This window comes from Nicotiana tabacum, chromosome 18 (assembly GCF_000715075.1).
Source record: "Nicotiana tabacum cultivar K326 chromosome 18, ASM71507v2, whole genome shotgun sequence".
NCBI lineage: Eukaryota > Viridiplantae > Streptophyta > Magnoliopsida > Solanales > Solanaceae > Nicotiana > Nicotiana tabacum.
This window is the reverse complement of record NC_134097.1, coordinates 80,878,469-80,897,199: the sequence shown is the minus strand read 5'-3', so window position 1 is coordinate 80,897,199 and position 18,731 is coordinate 80,878,469. Positions and strand designations below refer to the sequence as shown.

General features: G+C 43.7%; 1 protein-coding gene across 2 annotated transcripts; it reads left to right on the top strand.

Annotated features, from left to right (window-relative positions):
- Positions 1 to 1,793: 1,793 nt before the first annotated feature.
- Positions 1,794 to 18,727, top strand: LOC107832053 (UPF0496 protein At3g19330). Of its 2 annotated transcripts, none has more exons than XM_075237018.1 (4): positions 1,794 to 2,146; positions 13,790 to 13,875; positions 14,844 to 15,924; positions 18,265 to 18,727. In XM_075237018.1, the coding sequence occupies exons 2-3, from the start codon at positions 13,809 to 13,811 to the stop codon at positions 15,905 to 15,907; spliced, it is 1,131 nt and encodes a 376-aa protein (XP_075093119.1). In that variant the 5' UTR covers positions 1,794 to 2,146; positions 13,790 to 13,808; the 3' UTR covers positions 15,908 to 15,924; positions 18,265 to 18,727. The 2 variants fall into 2 exon arrangements, with proteins under 2 accessions (XP_075093119.1, XP_075093118.1); XM_075237017.1 differs by having other exon boundaries at positions 1,795 to 2,146; positions 13,696 to 13,875.
- The last annotated feature ends 4 nt before the right edge of the window (positions 18,728 to 18,731 follow it).

Here is an 18,731-nt window from a genome sequence, read left to right as displayed (position 1 = left end):
AATTTCTTTGGGTGAAAATTATTTTGATCCCCTAACTTTACCTAAAAAATTAAACTCCTCTTCCAATATTAAACAATAAATATGATGCTTCTTCGGCCATATGCATTATCTATTTTACCCTTAACAATTTCAATTCCTTCGCTTTGCATATACTTTTTAATTATATTATATAAGATATATTTTAACTTTAGCTAAGTGTTTTACCAATTTTAATATCTTATTATAAATTTTATAATTAAAGCTCAATAAAGTTTAACTAGAATAGTACTTTTATGAATTTTTAAGAAAAACTGTTGTTACTTTAATATTAAGTATATATTTAAGATTTGCTTTCTCTTTTATTCTTGTCAATGAAATATTTTCTAAGCTGTAAAAACATCTAAGGTATAACTATGTAATCTTTTAGGAATTTATTATAAAATTTACCTCTATTTTCAATTATTATTTTTTATATTATTGTAATAACTTTTATTTGATTGATATTTATAAGATCTTTTATTCTAATATTTTAATTGAACCCATTTCTTTTATTATTCAATTTCAATGAATTATATATGATTGATTATTGTTTTTCAATTTTTTTTAAGAAAAGAGACCAACGCCGATAAGATTGAGGGTAAAATAGGTATTTTAAAAAGAAAGAATTACAAGAAAATACACTTGACATCACACCATAACAAAAAATGACCTATATTTTTAAGTTTTATCCGACCTAGCCCATGTTGTACATATTTTTAAAGCACTAGCAAATACAAAATTTGTGTTCTTACAATCATCGCTTCTAAAAGCTATGGAGTTAAATTTGTGTTCTCACGACTATTGCTTTCACTCTATTTTCTTCTCACATCTTCTACATATGCTCTAAGGGGTCGTCTGCCATTACTGTTTCTCCCCTTGTGTCACCTTGTTGCAATGTAAGAAAATTGAAGAGTAGAAATCCACCATTGAAGGCTATTCAAAGCTTTGCTTTCGAAAATAAATTTTTTTGAGTTTGTTAGTTGTTTGGATTGGGTATTGTTCCAATTGATTGAAAATATCAAAAGGAGTTCAAAATTTAAATTTGAAGTGATTTTGAGTAGATTTGAGCAAGATTTGAATTAAATTTCAGAAAAGACGCAAGGAAGAAGATGAAGTCAGTTTTTTGTATAATCTAGTATAATAGAATATATGATGAGTGTATAAACACATCTTATACAGTATTATATACTTTTATACACATTTATACGAGCGTTTATATACGAACTTCTTTCACAATTTTCAGTAGCAATTCTTGTTCAAAACCAGTACAAATCTCCATTAAATGACTTCAAATTTTATATACAACTTCCTTATACTATCTCTAACCATTCTAAATAACACCCACTCTAAATTTCTCACCAAATCAAATTCGGAATCTAAATCCACATATTTAAACTTGTTAAAAATATGATTTTCACCATTCAAATGGATTTGGTTTGTTGAACTAATATTTGAGTTACAGTTGCTGATTCAAAATTAACTTAAAAGCTTGAGCAATCTTTTTTTAAAAAAAATTAAATAGTAATTTCGAGAATTTATTAGAATTGGATATTGAATCTTAGCCTATTTTTGGGGTAGTTGATTGTAAATAGAAATATGAGCTATAAAATTGAAAAGTAATGATGCTAGTTGTTCTTATGTGAAATTTTCCTATTTAAAAATACAATTGAGATTTGAGGAGCAAAATGAATATTGTTTAATAGTTGGTTTTTAAAAGGATGTTGGGGGGGGGGGGGGTCAAAATAATTTTCATCGAATTTCTTTTCTTTTTAATTTCTGTTTCTTCCCTAGCAAGAAGCAAGACAAGTCAAACGACAAATGTTTCTCTCGATACTCTACCAGCTTCCCGTTTCTTTCACTAATCTTCTTCCCCATTTCCCTCTTCCCCTTTAAATACACGTATACTCCAAAGAAAAATGGTATTTTGGTCCTACCCACGAACCCCCAAGCAGCTCAATCTCACTCTCTGCGGCGTCACCGCCGGTGCTATCCTCATCGCCGCCGGTGCCTATCTTTCCTTTTCCAATATTGCCCCTCAACAAGCCCGCGCTAAGGCCCGAAAAGATTATATCAAAGCCCGACTCAAACAGCTTGTGCAAGAAGATTAAAGCTTTTGGTCAATTTTTGGGTAAATATTTATTCTTGCCCTTTATTTTCTCTCGTTTTTTATATAAAGTCATGCTTTTATCCTCTTTGTTAGAAAAGCTATAAAATTTCTAATTTTTGCAGTAATGCTAATTTCAAATTTTGAGTTGGGGGGTGGGATTATTATGCGAATCATTGGGAATGTGTGGTATGTTAAGTAATTACTGGAAATTGTTGTAAAGCATAGTAAGGCTTATTGTTACAGTTTCTACATTTTCTGTGGGGAATGCAGCTAAAAAAATAGTAAAAGAAAAAAGTAGTATGTTGAGCTAGGAGGACTTGATTGCAACTCAATAATTTGCTGAGCAATTATTAGGGAAGAAAAAGAACCAAGAGGAGGTTTTTTGTTGCTGCTAGTTTAGGATGAAATGGAAATAAGCCGTCCGTGAACTTTACCCGTTGTACAGTATAAGTCACAAAACTATTTTTTGTATCTTTTTTTTTTTTTTGAAAAAGAACTATTTTTTGTATCACTAAAATCACTGAACTATGTGTTGATTTCTTAGAAAATACTCGTTCATGAAATACTAAGAGAGGCTGTGGAATGTTACCTTCAGTTGTTACTAAGAGAGCTATCTCCTCATCGCCTTCTTTGTGACTCTTGAGAAGCTATGATGGAGTTCTCCATTTCCCTACCTGACCTGCAAGGCTGCAATTATAATGTGTATTCTTAAGCTTTGAGCTTCTTGAGTAACTCTGCCATCTTCCCCTCTATCAATAGGTAGTGCTTGGTGATTATATTTTCAATATTATTTAGTGCTTAGTGGTTACCAGCTTGTATACGGTGAATCCAGGGGCCCAAGTTCCCTGTCATAAGGTCGTCTCGCAGTCATACCCCTCGAAGTTCGAAGCCGAGGTCGAAACTCATCCTCGGGGTTCGTCAAGAGCCGATCCGAAGGATATTGCATTCCGACTAATACAGCGGGTTACAACGGGCGAGGGGGGAGTTCCCAAGACACACAACTAAGTCTGACAGAAGCCGGCCTATCCGGAGCCTATGCTGAGGCATCACGTCAAGCCATCCCATCTCCATACTTTGTAATTAATCTCCACATACTTGTAGCCGAGTCCCCCTCCTATATAAAGGGGACTCACCCTACCTTGTAAACGGCTGATGTTGCTCCATTTCTCCACAAGTGCAATAATATCTCTCTCTTTTCTTTCTAACTTGCTCGTTCTCACTGGCCCGATGCCACTTTAATATCTATCGTTCTCTTACTTGTTCTTCACTATATTGCTCAATATCGGTCGTAAAGAGCCTTGCTTAATCATATCCTTAATTGTTATCCCATTCCCGACTGCCCCTGATAGCTCGAGCTCGACTCGAATCTCGACCCCGAGGTCCCCATCGATCGGTTCTGCATCCGAGCAACAGGCCCCTTCGGTTTGATTACTGCCTCGTTTTAGCTTGCACTTCAACGTTAAACTTCACGTTCTTAGCATCATTTGCTCTAACAACTAGCTCGAGAATAGATCACGTATTTTTAGAATCCCATTTACAAATTTAATTGTTGTTGCCATTTTCACGATAAACAGTTTGGCGCCCATCTTGGTGCTAAAAATAATAGTGATTATTTTCTTGCTAGTTTTGTTGCAAAAACGCAAGTTATCTTTCACACTTTTTCTTGTCCAAGATCTTCACTTTCAGGGCAGAACGCCTGGCTCGGCTAGTGAAATGGGAAGTCGGAACCTCAAAAGCGACAGAGAAAAGGGCGCGACTAACCTAGAATCCGGTACATCGCCGGGTCCAACCCGAGCGGAGTGGAGGGATCCCCAACATAGTGTCCACATGATTATTGGGGGAACCAACGATCTCCAGGGACCCATGTCCAAACGAATGAAAACATCCGCTACAGAAGAGGGACCAGCCCGAAAACGCTTACCCAAAGAAACCTTCATATTCAGCAAAGAGGATCTCGAAGCCATGATGGAACCGCATAACGACGCGCTAGTGATCTCGTTTCTCTTAAACAACACCAGGATAAAGCGTGTGCTCGTAGATCCGAGCAGTTCGGCCAACATAATCAGGTCAGAAGTGGTAGAACAGCTGGGGCTGCTCAGTCAAGTTGTTCTTATCCCTCGAGTCATCCGCGGCTTCAACATGATCAGAGAAGAAACGAAAGGAGAGATCACCCTCCCGATCAACACATCTGGCACAACCCAGAACACCGAGTTTCAGGTCATCGACGGCGACACGAGATACAACGGCTTACTCGGCAGGCCTTGGATACACAACATAAGGGCAGTGCCCTCGACCTTGCACCAGGTGATAAGGTTTCCCACAAGGGACGTCATCATGACCATACATGGAGAACAACGGGCGGCGAGGGAAATGCTTGCGGTCCACCATGAGGCGCCAACCCCCACAGACCCGGCCTCAGACGAGGGGAGAAGCGTGCAGACCCTCGGAAATGACGAGGAAGATTTCTTCGCCCCTCGAACTTTCGTCGCCCCCGAGGAATCGGATGCAACCAAGTCAATAGTCGAAAAATTGGAGCAGACCGTTTTGATCCAGAACCTCCCGGATCGCAAGGTATACCTGGGAACGGGGCTGACCCCCGAACTCAGGATAGAGTTTATTCAATTTCTTAGTAACAATATCAACTTTTTTGCCTGGTCCCACCTAGATATGACAGGTATTCCACCGGAAATAACCTCCCACAGGCTAGGCATCGCTCCCAAATTCAAACCCGTGAAGCAAAAGAGGAGACCGCGGTCCGAGGTAAAACACACCTTCATCAAAGAGAAGGTAGCGAAACTTCTTAAAATCGGATCCATTAGGGAGGTAAAGTATCCCGAATGGCTAGCTAATGTAGTGGTAGTACCGAAAAAAGGGAACAAGCTAAGGATGTGCGTAGATTATAAAGATTTAAACAAAGCGTGCCCCAAAGATTCCTTCCCGCTGCCTAATATCGATCGTCTGATCGATGGTACGGCCGACCACGAGACCCTCATCTTCCTCGATGCCTACTCGGGGTACAACCAAATCCAGATGAACCCCGAGGATAAGGAAAAGGCCTCATTCATCACGAAATATGGTACATATTGCTATAACGTAATGCCTTTCGGGCTAAAAAATGCGGGAGCAACATACCAGCGCCTAGTTAATAAAATATTCGAGCATCAAATAGGTAAATCAGTGGAGGTATGTATTGATGATATGCTAGTCAAATCCCTGCGCGCAGAGGACCATCTGACCCATTTGCAGGAAACTTTCAACATCCTCAGAAGCTACAACATGAAGCTCAATCCCGAAAAGTGTGCCTTCGGAGTAGGCTCGGGCAAATTCCTGGGCTTCATGGTCTCAAACAGGGGGATCGAGATCAACCCCGACAAAATAAGGGCCATTGAAGAAATCACAGTGGTGAACAACGTGAAAGCCGTCCAACGGCTGACGGGGCGGATCGCGGCCCTAGGCAGATTCATATCAAGATCGTCAGACAAAAGCCACCATTTCTTTGCCCTACTCAAAAGAAAGAACAACTTCGAATGGACTCCGGAATGCCAACACACCCTGGAAGAACTGAAACGGTACCTGTCTAGCCCGCCTTTGCTGCACACACCCAAGGAGGATGAAACGCTATACCTATACATGTCCGTGTTCGAAATAGTGGTAAGCGGCGTACTAGTTCGAGAAGAGCAAGGTACGCAATTTCCTGTGTATTATGTAAGCCGAACCTTGGGGGACGCCGAAACCAGGTACCCCCATCTGGAAAAATTGGCTCTCTCACTGATAAGCGCCTCGCGCAAGCTGAAGCCTTACTTTCAGTGCCACCGCATTTGTGTTCTATCGACTTATCCTCTTCGGAGCGTATTGCACAAACCTGAGTTATCGGGTCAACTGGCCAAATGGGCCATCGAACTCGGAGGGTACGATATCGAGTATCAACCCCGGACGACCATCAAGTCCCAAATCCTGGCGGATTTCGTGGCTGATTTCTCGCCATCCCTCGTCCCCGAGGTAGAGAAGGAACTTTTACTAAAATTCGGCATGCCCTCCGGGGTATGGACCCTATTCACGGATGGTGCCACAAACATCAGAGGATCCGGACTCAGTATAATCCTAAAGCCGCCCGTCGGCGGCATAATTAGACAATCCATAAAAACCACAAAGCTAACTAATAATGAAGCCGAGTATGAGGCTATGATTGCAGGTTTAGAGTTGGCTAAGGGTTTGGGAGCCGAGATTATCGAGGCAAAATGTGATTCGCTCCTCGTAGTAAGTCAAGTGAACGGAAGCTATGAAGCCCGGGAGGACAGGATGCAAAGGTATTTGGACAAAATCCAAGTCATGTTACGACGCTTCAAAGAATGGACCTTAGTCCATGTACCCCGGGAGCAAAATAGCGAAGCCGATGCCCTCGCGAACCTGGGGTCTTCTGCTGAAGAGGAAGACCTGCTCCCGGGAGCTATCATCCAACTATTCAAGTCCGTGGTCGAGGAAGGTCACGCGGAACTTAACTCCACCAGCCTGACATGGGATTGGAGAAACAAATACATCGTTTATCTAAAGGACGGGAAGTTACCTGCGGATCCAAAAGAATCGAGGGCCCTGCGAACCAAAGCGGCCCGGTTCTCGCTCGACGAAAATGGGGCTCTGTACAGGAGAACTTTTGACGGCCCCCTGGCGGTGTGCCTGGGACCGGGCGACACAGATTACGTGCTCCGAGAGATCCACGAGGGCACCTACGAAAATCACTCCGGGGCTGACTCCCTAGTCCGAAAGGTGATCAGAGCGGGCTACTATTGGGATAGCATGGAAAAAGACGCCAAGGAATTCGTCCGAAAATGCGACAAGTGTTAGAGATTCGCTCCCATGATCCACTAACCCGGCGAACAACTACACTTCGTTTTATCGCCCTGGCCATTCATGAAATGGGGAATGGACATCGTCGGCCCTTTGCCAACGACGCCAAGTAAAGCTAGATTCATTCTGTTTATGACTGATTATTTCTCAAAATGGGTGGAAGCGCAGGTCTTCGAGAAAATAAAAGAGAAGGAAATCATCAATTTTATATGGGAGCACATCATATGCCGGTTCAGGATCCTACCCAAAATAACATGCGACAATGGGAGGCAATTCGTTGGGAGCAAGGTAACACAGTTCCTTGAGGATAACAAAATCAAAAGGATCCTTTCGATGCCGTACCACTCGTGTGCAAACGGCCAGGCCGAATCTACGAATAAAACCATCATTCAAAACCTGAAAAAGAAATTGGAGAGCGCCAAGGGAAAATGGAGAGAAACACTACCCGAGGTGCTGTGGGCATATCGGACGACTCCAAAATCAAGCACCGGGGAGACGCCCTTCTCTCTAGTATATGGCGCCGAAGCGCTGATACCAGTGGAGGTCGGGGAACCAAGCGCCAGATTCTGGCACACTAATGAGGGATCAAACAACGAAGCCATGGCAATGGCCCTCGAGCTGCTCGATGAAAGACGGGAAGCCTCGCTGGTTCGGATGGCTGCCCAGAAGCAAAGAATCGAAAGATACTACAATAGGAGAACGAATCTCTGATACTTCGGAATTGGAGACTTGGTCTTAAGGAAGGTTACTCTCAACACCCGGAACCCTAATGAAGGGAAGCTGGGCCAAAATTGGGAAGGGCCGTACCGTGTCCTTGGGATAATTGGCAAAGGCTCCTATAAGCTTGGCACCATGGAGGGCGAGTAGCTTCCGAGCAACTAGAATGTATCGATGCTCAAACGATATTACTGTTAAGGCGCCCGGTTGTGAAACCCTACAAAAATCCTCGAGCAAACGTCGCACTCTTTTTTCTCCGACCAGGCTTTTATCCCGAAGCAGGTTCCTTGCCGGCAAGGTTTTTTAATGAGGCGACGTCCACACACTCCCTAATTAAGGATTCAAAGAGCCTATGGGACTCCCTTTGCAGTCGGCCCGGCCTCGGAAAAATGGCGAACGGGGCTCCAATAGGAGGCAATGTACCGGACCAAATAGCCCGAGGAACCGCGCTCGCGCGGGCCGAGCTCACGACAGTGAAACAATATATGTTTACGCCAAGCAATGAAAGAATATATTTCAACATTTCATACTTCAGAAAAGAGAATTTCAATGTGCTCGCAGCGAATGCCTCCCCATCAAACGCTTCCCGAGATACTTGGAGACTTAGCGTCAGCAATTCAACACCCGCACGACCCTAGGGTCGGAACTACGGGCTCATAAAGCCCCCGCAAGGCAACTCCGAGCTCACGAGAAGTGGTCTTCAAGCTTAAACAAACTCGATGACTCGAAGACTGTCATTAATCGCCATACGCTGGGAAACTCGAAACTGTAAGACCCCTAGCGGGCAGACTCGGCGTAACCAGACCAATCCTACATTACAATAAAAATTGTAAGACTTCAATAGGCATGGCAAACTGTAAGACCTCAATAGGCATGACAAACTGTAAGACCTCAACAGGCATGAAAATCCCGAAGTTTAAGCTATACGTCGCATTTGTAAGAATCCCTAAAGGGTATACCCTCGGTGTAGACGCTTAAACTATCGCTCGGGATCAAAATATGGCTACAGCCAAAATAACGCGACTCGGGGACGGCCGACTGTCGCTAAACAAAATCGCAGGCCACTACTCCGAATATACTTCGGAAAGAACCGGTTAAAACAGGCTTCCCTCAACAGGCAAAAACGAGCTCCGACCACGTCGGCTCCAAATCGCAAAGCGTCGATCTACTCGACCTACGAGCTATGAACCTTCCGAGGTGCTCAAAACATCGCCGACAACGACTTGAAATCGAGGTTCTTCCAGAACCGACGACGGGTCAGGCAAAACTATTTCGAAAGACCTTAACGGGCGAAAAACAAAGCCTACAAAAAAGCTCACGGGCAAAAACAGCGTAAGATTCATTGTCGCCAGCTAAGCAAGCCTCCGGACCACATATCAAAAGGTCTCAACGACCAAAACAACGTAAGAGGCGCAATCACCGGTTCGAAAATACTTGAGGGTCAATTAAAGCTCGAATCGCAACGCGACTCGAAGATTGGACCCGAAATAATTAAACTGCAACGTGCCTAAGGGCACGGCGTAACTGCCACTGTCAACCAGCCGAATGAGCATCTGGGCCACGCACCAATAAGGTCACTTCGACCCGAAGCACAGAAGGCCATCGTTGCCGCCCATGCAGGCAGGAAAAAGCTTGAGGGTCAATTAAAGCTCGAGTCGCAACGCGACTAGGAGACTGGACCCAAAATAGTTAAAACAACGAATGCCCAAGGGTAAGAGACAAGAACCATCATCGCCCGACCGCGCAGGAAAGCGGAAATCAGTAAAGCTCGGGACAGACCTGACCCGGAGACTCAACACGGCCGGGAAAAAGCGCGAGACCCCCACGACGATTCACGTCAGAGGCCGTGTCAACCAGCCATGTGACAATTTCCGAACTAGCCTAAACGGGCCACAAAGCTATATTGCGGGTCCAAATTTCTTTTGCCAATAAGGGAAACAAAGACACGAGATTTCTCCTTATACATATGCCAAAGTAAAAGTGCTATATAGACAGGGAGATCAAACAACATAGCCTAAATCTATTGCCGAACCGGCAGCCTCAAAGGTTGCATCCAGGCGATTACGAATCCCCTGACGGCCCCTTCTAGATGGCGTCCCCTCTCTCCGGGGATCCACCCCCATTTTTAACACCGCTCGAGCTGCCTTCCAATGCGCCCTCGATGGTCAGCCTTCGGGAGTCCGGCCAAGCACGATCCGCCGCTCGAGGTAAAGTTGGGTCTGCCCCCTCAAAGGTCCTCTCAACACAAGAATCTGCGGCAACCGCTCCTCCCCCATGCAAAGATACAAGCCCCTCGACCTCTGTTCTGATCCGAAGCATTGCAGCCACCAGCTCGGAAAAAAGGCTCTTATACTTGCCACTGTCATCCTTTGCCTCCTGGAGCTGACGCTCAGTCGAGGTGACTCTCCTTTTGAGGCTGTCCCTTTCAGAAACCACCTCGTCCACATGCCGACTAAGCTCGGAGATTTCAGCATCCCTGGCCCGAAGCTCCCCTCTCAGCAAGGCGTTCTCCTTCTCGAACTGCATAAATCAGGGCCCAAGGGGTTAAAAGCAATAAAATTTCACAAAAGCTCAAATGATAGTAAAAACAGGGGATGAATAACCTGTTCGGTGAAAAAGGCTTTCTCACGTTCGCGACGGCTCACCTCATCCTGGTACTGGGCGAGGGCCTGATTATAAAGTGCTTTGGCCTAAAATCGCACAAAAAAGTTAAGAGAATAAGGGTCGGAGCAGCCCGAAGCAACAAATGAGGCTAGATGGAGTTACCCGCTCACAAAGCCTGCCTATCTCGCCAAATATAAATGAGGCATTGATCTCGGAGCTACCCTTAGGAATGATCGCCGGCCTCTCGAGCACGTCTCCACCTTTGATCAATACTTCCGCCTCGGAAGGATCCTTGCGAGAGTCGTCTTGCATTCCGGAAGATGGAAGGATCTCCCCCTTTGAAGAATCAACAATAACCAACGGGCCAACAGGGTCGGCTAGAATGTCCGCCTCCCGTTCATCCTGGGTCCTAGATCGAGGCCTCTCCAGACTGCCTGCTAAGGACGGCCCGGCTCGAAGAGGACTCCGGCCACCTACCAAGTCAAGGGCGGTACTCGATACCCCATCCATTGCCTCACCACCATAAAGACGGGTCGCGCCAGCATCAGACTCCTGTCCGGAAGCATTTATCCCCTCAGCCCGAGGAGCAATCGATCCCAAACGCTCTTCAGGGGGTGTCGGGAAGCTGCTCTCTCCCTCACCTTCAGCACGAGGAATTCTCGCCGCCCCGGAGGTCGGAACTGATGAGTCAGCCCTGGAATCCTCCACTTTGGTCCTCTTGGGCTTCGGTGGCTCAGCCGATACGCCCCTTTGCTTTTTCTTCTCCTCGTCAAGCACCAGAATGTCCCCTCCAACGGACGGTACCTCCCCTATCAGTAGGATTCCTCCCAGACCTACATAGATGCAGGGGTCAAATGCACAAAAAGGAAAGAGCAGCTAGCAGCAAGCTGCGCCAAAATATGCGGATGCATCAATGCTTAGGGCTTACCATGGTTTTTTGCTTCCCAACGGGCTCGGGATAAATCCCGCCACGCACGATCAGTATACAGGCAGACCGAGTATAAACGGCCAACCCAACCCTGAAGATCCGACACCGCGCCAGGATAGACCGCTACGGCTGAAAAGACGAGAAAAACAGAGTTAGATACATAAGGAGAAATCACCAAAAGGAGACAGAGGCTCTTCATTCACTTACGCCCGACGTTCCACTTCTTAGGGAACGACATCCCTTCCACTGGGATCAGATCAAACGTCCTCACTCGGACGAACCGATTTAACCACCTGTCGTCCCTGGATACCTCGGTGCAGGCGAAAAGGGATCTCGGGGCTCGACAGCGAAGCTTGATTAAGCCCCCGCGAAGGAGACGAGGGTTGTACATCCGGACCAAATGATTCAGAGTGAAAGGCATTCCCTCTATCATGCTCGAGTAATGCCTGATCATATAAACCACACGCCAGAACGAAGGATGAACTTGACCTAGAGTCACCTGGTAGCTCCGGCAGAAGTCGAGAATCACAAGGTCGATCGAGGGCGAGGACGACCCCACCGGTCCCAAAGTAAAGGGGTAGGTGTACACGCTCAGAAAGCTAGCCTTGTGAGCCGTAATATCTTCATCCCAAGCGGGAATGTCCACGAGCACGGTATCCCCCCAGTAACAGTCGACCCTCACTCTCCCGACATCCGTTATAGAACTGATATATCGAGTTATAGGTTCGCGGCATCCCGACTTCGAGGAGGGTCTCTCGACCCTAAAATCGGAGATCATCGCAAAGGGTCCTGGGACGCACTCCTCGACACGGGGGGAGCGGCCACTTCGCCTTGGGAGAAAAACGAAGAAGACGAGCCCGCAACCTCCTGGGAAGCAACGGTGGAAGTATTCGCCACCCTTGAGAAAATCTGAGAGAAGAAGAAAAGGGGGGTTGCGTTCCTAAAGAAAAGCAAAGAACAAGGGGAAACAGACTTCACTAAGAGGTTCTGAATGCGAAATGGGGTCCGAAGGGGAAGAGGCGAGTATTTATAAAAGCATCGTGGGTATATTGAAGGAGGCCAACCGCCGCAGTCAATGCTGAAATCCGCAGAAACGGCGCACGTAACGCGCCTTGACAGCCCGTAACCGTTCACAAGGACACCGGAGGAAGCAGGAGTTCAGAACCATTTCTCATCGCTTATTGTCGCCTTCGCTCTAAGAAATGCAGAGACTATCTGTATTCGGTGAATCCGGGGGCCCGAGTTCCCCCTCATAGGGTCGTCTCGCGGTCATACCCCTCGAAGTTCAAAGCCGAGGTCGAGACTCATCCTCGGGGTTCGTCAAGAGCCGATCCGAATGATATTGCATTCCGACTAATACAGCGGGTTATAACGGGCGAGGGGGGAGTTCCCAAGACACACAGCTAAGTCTGACATGGCCGGCCTATCCAGAGCCTATGCTGAGGCATCACGTCAAGCCATCCCATCTCCATACTTTGTAATTAATCTCCACATACTTGTAGCCGAGTCCCCCCTCCTATATAAAGGGGACTCACCCTACCTTGTAAACGACTGATGTTGCTCCATTTCTCTACAAGTGCAATAATATCTTTCTCTCTTTTCTTTCTAACTTGCTCGTTCTCACTGGCCCGAGGCCACTTTAATATCTATCGTTCTCTTACTTGTTCTTCACTATATTGCTTAATATCGGTCGTAAAGAGCCTTGCTTGATCGTGTCCTTAATTGTTATCACATTCCCGGCTGCCCCCGATAGCTCGAGCTCGACTCGAATCTCGACCCCGAGGTCCCCTTCGACCGGTTCTGCATCCGGGCAACAGGCCCCTTCGGTTTGATTACTGCCTTGTTTTAGCTTGCACTTCATCGTTAAACTTCACGTTCTTAGCATCATCTGCTCTAACAACTAGCTCGAGAATAGATCACGTATTTTTAGAATCCCATTTACAAATTTAATTGTTGTTACCATTTTCGCGGTAAACACAGCTCAAGAGCAAGATCAAAGGAGTTATAAGTATCTTGATAAGATAACCTGACATTACGCGAATTTTGCACAATTCATAAACAGCTTTGCTCTTTTATAAAAATGTGCAGACTTAAAATCACTAGTGTAGCCCACTTATACATATAAAACAGAAATGCTAGCTACGGCATCCAAATATTTTATTGACTAATTTTTTGCAATGATTTACGGCTGAGTAAAGCAGATGGACTTGCCTGTTTGTGTAGGGCACGTTGACCAGAAATTATGTTGTCTTGACATTGTGGACAAGTTCTTTTCTGAAACAATTTTGTCGTCAGTACTAATGCCATGGTTGAAAAGTCATGTTTATTTCACTTGCTAGTTAAGCAAAGGTTCTTTATAAATTTTATCAAGGTTCCTTCGCGTTCATCTACTTTCATGGAGAACTTTTCCGTGCTCACTTACTGCTTTTCCAACATTCAGCACTTATATCACACTTTTTGTTCTGTCGTGTTATAGCTTGCTCTTGGAGATTATGCTTGCACATTGGCTCTTTGATTGAATTTTCCTGCCTGTCATCAGCAAATGATTCCTGTTTATGCTGTGTGCCCAGTACTATACCGTGGATACAAATGCTGCATTGTCTGCGGCAGTTATCATTAACAGCAACAACTGACAGCTCACCTCCAGCTTTGGAAGGTATGTTTATGAATTTGATTTAGTAAGAGTACAAAAGGGGCAATTACAGTTTGGCCAAGGGTATTTCTTTTTCCTATAAGTCACTTGGGCTGGTTCTGTTTTGGACCCCTAACTGAAAATTGTGCTGCTTGAAGCATTACAGTTATTAAAATGAATAAAAGCCTCATTCCGTGTAAGATAGTGTGTTGCAGATGGCAACATTGGGGCCAATTTGTAGTCTGATACTTGTAAACTGCATTGGGTTAACCAGAACTTCTGGATATCTATGGATGAGAAATCTCTCTTGTATGGACTAGAATGGGCAGATAAGGGATTGAGTGAGGCGGATGGGATGGATGAATAGAAATGTGGGTTCTCCATATGATGGTCCTTTTGGAAAAGTATCAAATATGGTTAGAATATCTTCTACATATTTTTGGACGCCATCTTGGTGTGGTATTAATGAAATTCCAAAAAAAGAAAAAAAAATTGAATCTTCAGTTGATTACTTTCTTCAAGGTAGCTGCTGGGAATAACATCTAATGCTTGATGTTGTGATATTATGACACTCTTTCCCAGTTTGTACAACTTTTGGAGAATAAGGACCCCTAAAGTCAAATTTTTTGCTTGCTACTTGACTGAGCTGATGGTGCTGGCAACAGTTAGATGCATGTTTCCTTGCTTTCTTAAGAGCGAGGTGTTAAGGGTCGGTGATAGTAACACAAGAAATAATTTCTTTCATCCCATAGTACTTTTGTATCTTTTTCTGTCAAAACTCATGATAAACCTGTGCATCCCCTATAAATTATGTGTATGGCATACAATCTCCTTTCTCTTTTATTGGTAACTGAACTCTTTGCTTCATATTCCAAAGTTTGATGGTTCCATTGGCATAAAATTGAAGTATGTGGCTTGAGTGAAACTTTAGCAGTTTCCAATGCCCCTCGTAGGAGATTCTGATAGGTTAAATCTATGTGAATAAACTGCAGGTGGCTTAGTTGAGGATAACACAGCAAATTCCCAACCTTCACCTACCGTTAACCTATCACGAGCATATACCCTTGCTGTTCAAACTTCTTCATATGGCGAGATATGGTCCAAGGTCCACCATGAGGTCCCTTCTGACCTTAGTGTGGAGGTAGCACAAGTTGAGTTCCAGGAGGAGCCGCTGCAATTAGAAGATGTCCTTAAACCAAGTCATGAGTGTGTCCAAGAGGCACTTTTGCATATAATACCAGATGCCCTAAACCAACTTATTGCTAAGTACTTTGACAATAGTGAGCAAACCACTCGTATCTGTATCCTTTTCTCTCAAAGTGTAAACCAAGCTCGAGTCTTGTATGCCCCCATTCATAAGCTTCTCGATGTCCTTCCCCTGGACATGGAGTCTGCTGGACATTCCCTTTCACAAGCTCAATGTGATTGGGCGTTTGACATCTTCCTCCAATTTGACAGCCTCACCAATCCCTTTCCTGGACATGACACCCATAACTTCGATGATATGCGTCATTGCTACTTCCAGCTAAAGAGTGAGCTCGACCTTCTTTTACGCAAGTCACGTTCAAAGGTCCAACTTCTCCGCCATGCTACCAGAGGCTCAGTCGTATGTTTAGTTGCAGCTACTGTTGGAGTGGTCATATCAGCTGTTGCTATAGCTACTCATGCTTTTGTCGCCCTTGTTGCAGCCCCAATATGCCCTGCTTTCCTCCCTTCAAAAATGGCAAAAAAAGAACTAGTCCATCTGGTGCAGATGGATGATGCAACAAAGGGGATCTTTTTCCTCCACAATCACTTAGAAACAGTAAATTGCTTGGTGGGCCGATTATATGATGCAGTGGAATATTACAAGCGCCTTGTGCGCTTTGCGCTAGAGAGAGGAAAAGACCGGTACCCTATCCAGGAGGTAGTGAAGCAACTTCACGGGAAACATAGCAATTTTCTGGAAGAGCTGCTGGGTCTTGAGGAGCATTTGTGCCTATGTTTTGCTGCAATAAATAAGGCCAGAGGCCATCTTCTCAGCTATCTCCTTCGTCAAAATCAGGTTCCTGGATGATTAGTTCGCGTAATACTGTAAGTAACCTTTCCTCGATTTGTTTTTGGCATCTTGTTTTTCTTGTCTCCTTGGTATCTAATTATTTCTGGTATGCTAAACTTGCTTTTTTTACTTTTCTACGATTGCATAGATGCTGGTGGACTTCATATTCAAGTTTCTTTTTTTTTTTTTTGGGGGTGGGGGGGTGGGGGTGGGGGTGGGGGGTGGTTGGGGGGGGGGTAACTGAAGCCAAAGGAGGTTGACATTGTTACTTTCATTGAAATAATTTATTCACCCATTTCCTCTACTGTACTTGATGTCTGCTTTCTAGACTAACGCTATTGAATTATGTATGTAATCATATGCTAATAGGATCTGGTTTGTCTGTTTTTTTCATCATTTATTGTTTCTAAAACGTGTACTTTCAGAAGGAAAAAACTCTTTCTATCTCTCTTCGATTGGTACATGTAATGATGCATTACCAAATTGGTAACACCAAAATTACTTTATATACTAATTAATGCTCAAATTTAGGAAAAAGTTTAATGTATCGCCAATTTAAGTCTTGTTTCCTTTTAAATTAAATTTCAATTAATAGCTTTGATACTTATATCTCATCAAGTTAGGATACAGAATTTTGTAGGGAGTATTATTAATGGCAAGTTGGAATCTGGGAGCCAAAGCTTAGGGGTGACCAAATAAACCCGAGAGTCAAGCTCTTTCCAGATGAGCTAGCTTGATGTGGATAACTAAAGAGAGTGATGTGACCCCCTAAAACTGATAAAGACCCTCACGGAGTTAATAGCGTCATTTGCAGTTGTTTTTGATATTGGATTTAATGGATGGTTGGTCTTGGTTTCGTGGCTTCATACTTGCTCTTAAATTGGGGTAGTATGGACCTCTTGAATGACAAAGACATGGATCCTGGTTTTTTCTGATAAGTTTTTCCAGAAATCTGACCCTGCTTTAATATAACTGGCGCTGCTTCAAAGCCCCAGAAGAAATGGCCCTTTCCCTTGTTCAGTTGCTCAAACATGCAATAAGATGGGAATGTTTGTGCTGCTATCGTTCCTTGTCACTTCTAAGACTAGTAAGTCATGGTTAGATCAACTGGGAGTAGGTAACTCTTGTGTGTCTTTTATTTGTCTTTAGGTACAAATCAAAAAAAAAAAAAAGGACTAGTAAGTCATGGTTAGATCAACTGAGAGTAGGTAATTTTTGTGTGTCTTTGATTTGTCTTTAGGTAATTATTGTGTTTCTTCGACTTGTCTTCTGGTTTTTATCTCTCAAAGTATATGATTTGACCAAATTCTTGTCTATCCATCATAATCCAATCATGCACATATGAGGCTTTCTATAATTTGCTAGCCTAATAGATATTATACTTCTATGACAACTCTTAACTTATTTAATCTAAAAGGAAAAATTCACTGCAATGTTGGATCCTGAAATCTTCCAGTTGTAAATAGATGGTTCAACAGTGTATCAAGTACAAAGAGGAGCAAAAGTTCACGGTTTTTGCCTGAAAAGAAACCGTGAAGTACAATAATCCTTGGCTTCTTATTTGGTACAACTATTAAGGAAGTAAAGCACAGGTGCAAAGGGGTTAAAAATTGATGTACAATAGTCGCTTGCTGCTCGGGACAATACAACCCTCGTGCACAGTGCACAGTGGTCCGGTCCTTCCCCAGACCCTGCGCATAGCGGGAGCTCAGTGCACTGGGCTGTTCTTTTTTTATAATGCCAATATCTGTTTTACATCTTCGCTGTGAAAATGTTCAATTTTCATAAGATCTTCTTGGCTGTTAATCAAAAGGTCTAATAATATATCTCCTGCATATATTATTCTGTTATCCGTTTAACTGGTAATTGGTAATCATCATTCTTGGTTGTTTCAGAGTGTTAAATCTATCATAATTTCTTAGCCTTTTGGCTAAAGATCGAGTGTAGTATCAGTTTGTCAAATATATTGCACTTAACTTCAACCGAACTGAACTCATTAACCAAAAAAAAAAAAATTCAGTTGAACTCCTTAAGTACTATACACATACTCTAATACGCCATACATATGGAGCCCAAGTAAGGATTTTACTTCTTGGTAGCAAATCCCACTTCTTGGCTCTTTGGGAGATTTTGGACAGTCCATCTATGCTTTTGTAGATGCATGGTCGAGGATCAAGTGTTGACATATGGTTACTTGCATTAACAAAGAAAAACATTAAACTGCTCTCTGAAATTGCTTCTAAATGGAAAGTCAAGCTTTATCTAAATCATTTCTGGAAAGTCAATGGTTAAAATCAGATTTAATCAAGAAACTTAGTCGTGGCCTAATTTCAGTTTAGTATAATAATCATGTAACTTGGTTTTGTCCATTCCAGATCTGATGGTGCGTGCTGCTCAGTAGCTTCAGGGGGGGTTTTGTCCATTCCAGATCTGATGGTGCATGCTGCTCAGTAGCTTCAGGGGGGGCAGAGACAAGGAAATTTCCGTAGTCATCAGAAGACTGTTAACAGCTACCTCCCCAGCAAGAAGCTTCTTGTCTTAACCATTTTCAGGAATTTTTGATATCCTGATAAAACCCATTATGATGATTAGTATCTATTGCGTTTTAGAATTAGAGGACAGGTCTGATCGGAGATTCTTGAAGAGGCAAGAGATTTGTGCTTCTCATTTCCAGTGTCATTATTTTGTCAGCACAGGATATAACTATACACTGTTGATGTTGTACTCTTTACTTATGTTATTTGCATACATGATAAACAAAATTACTATTACTCCAGCCTTACTTTGTACAATGTGATCTTTGGTTAATTGAAATGTACGAGTAGCACTAATTCTTAAGATC

Bases quoted from the DNA above. Each gene is read 5' to 3' on its own strand.
- LOC107832053 (XM_075237018.1), top strand. From the start codon at position 13,809: ATGCTGCATTGTCTGCGGCAGTTATCATTAACAGCAACAACTGACAGC. The intron at 13,876-14,843 runs GTATGTTTATGA...AATAAACTGCAG, and splicing joins CTCACCTCCAGCTTTGGAAG to GTGGCTTAGTTGAGGATAAC.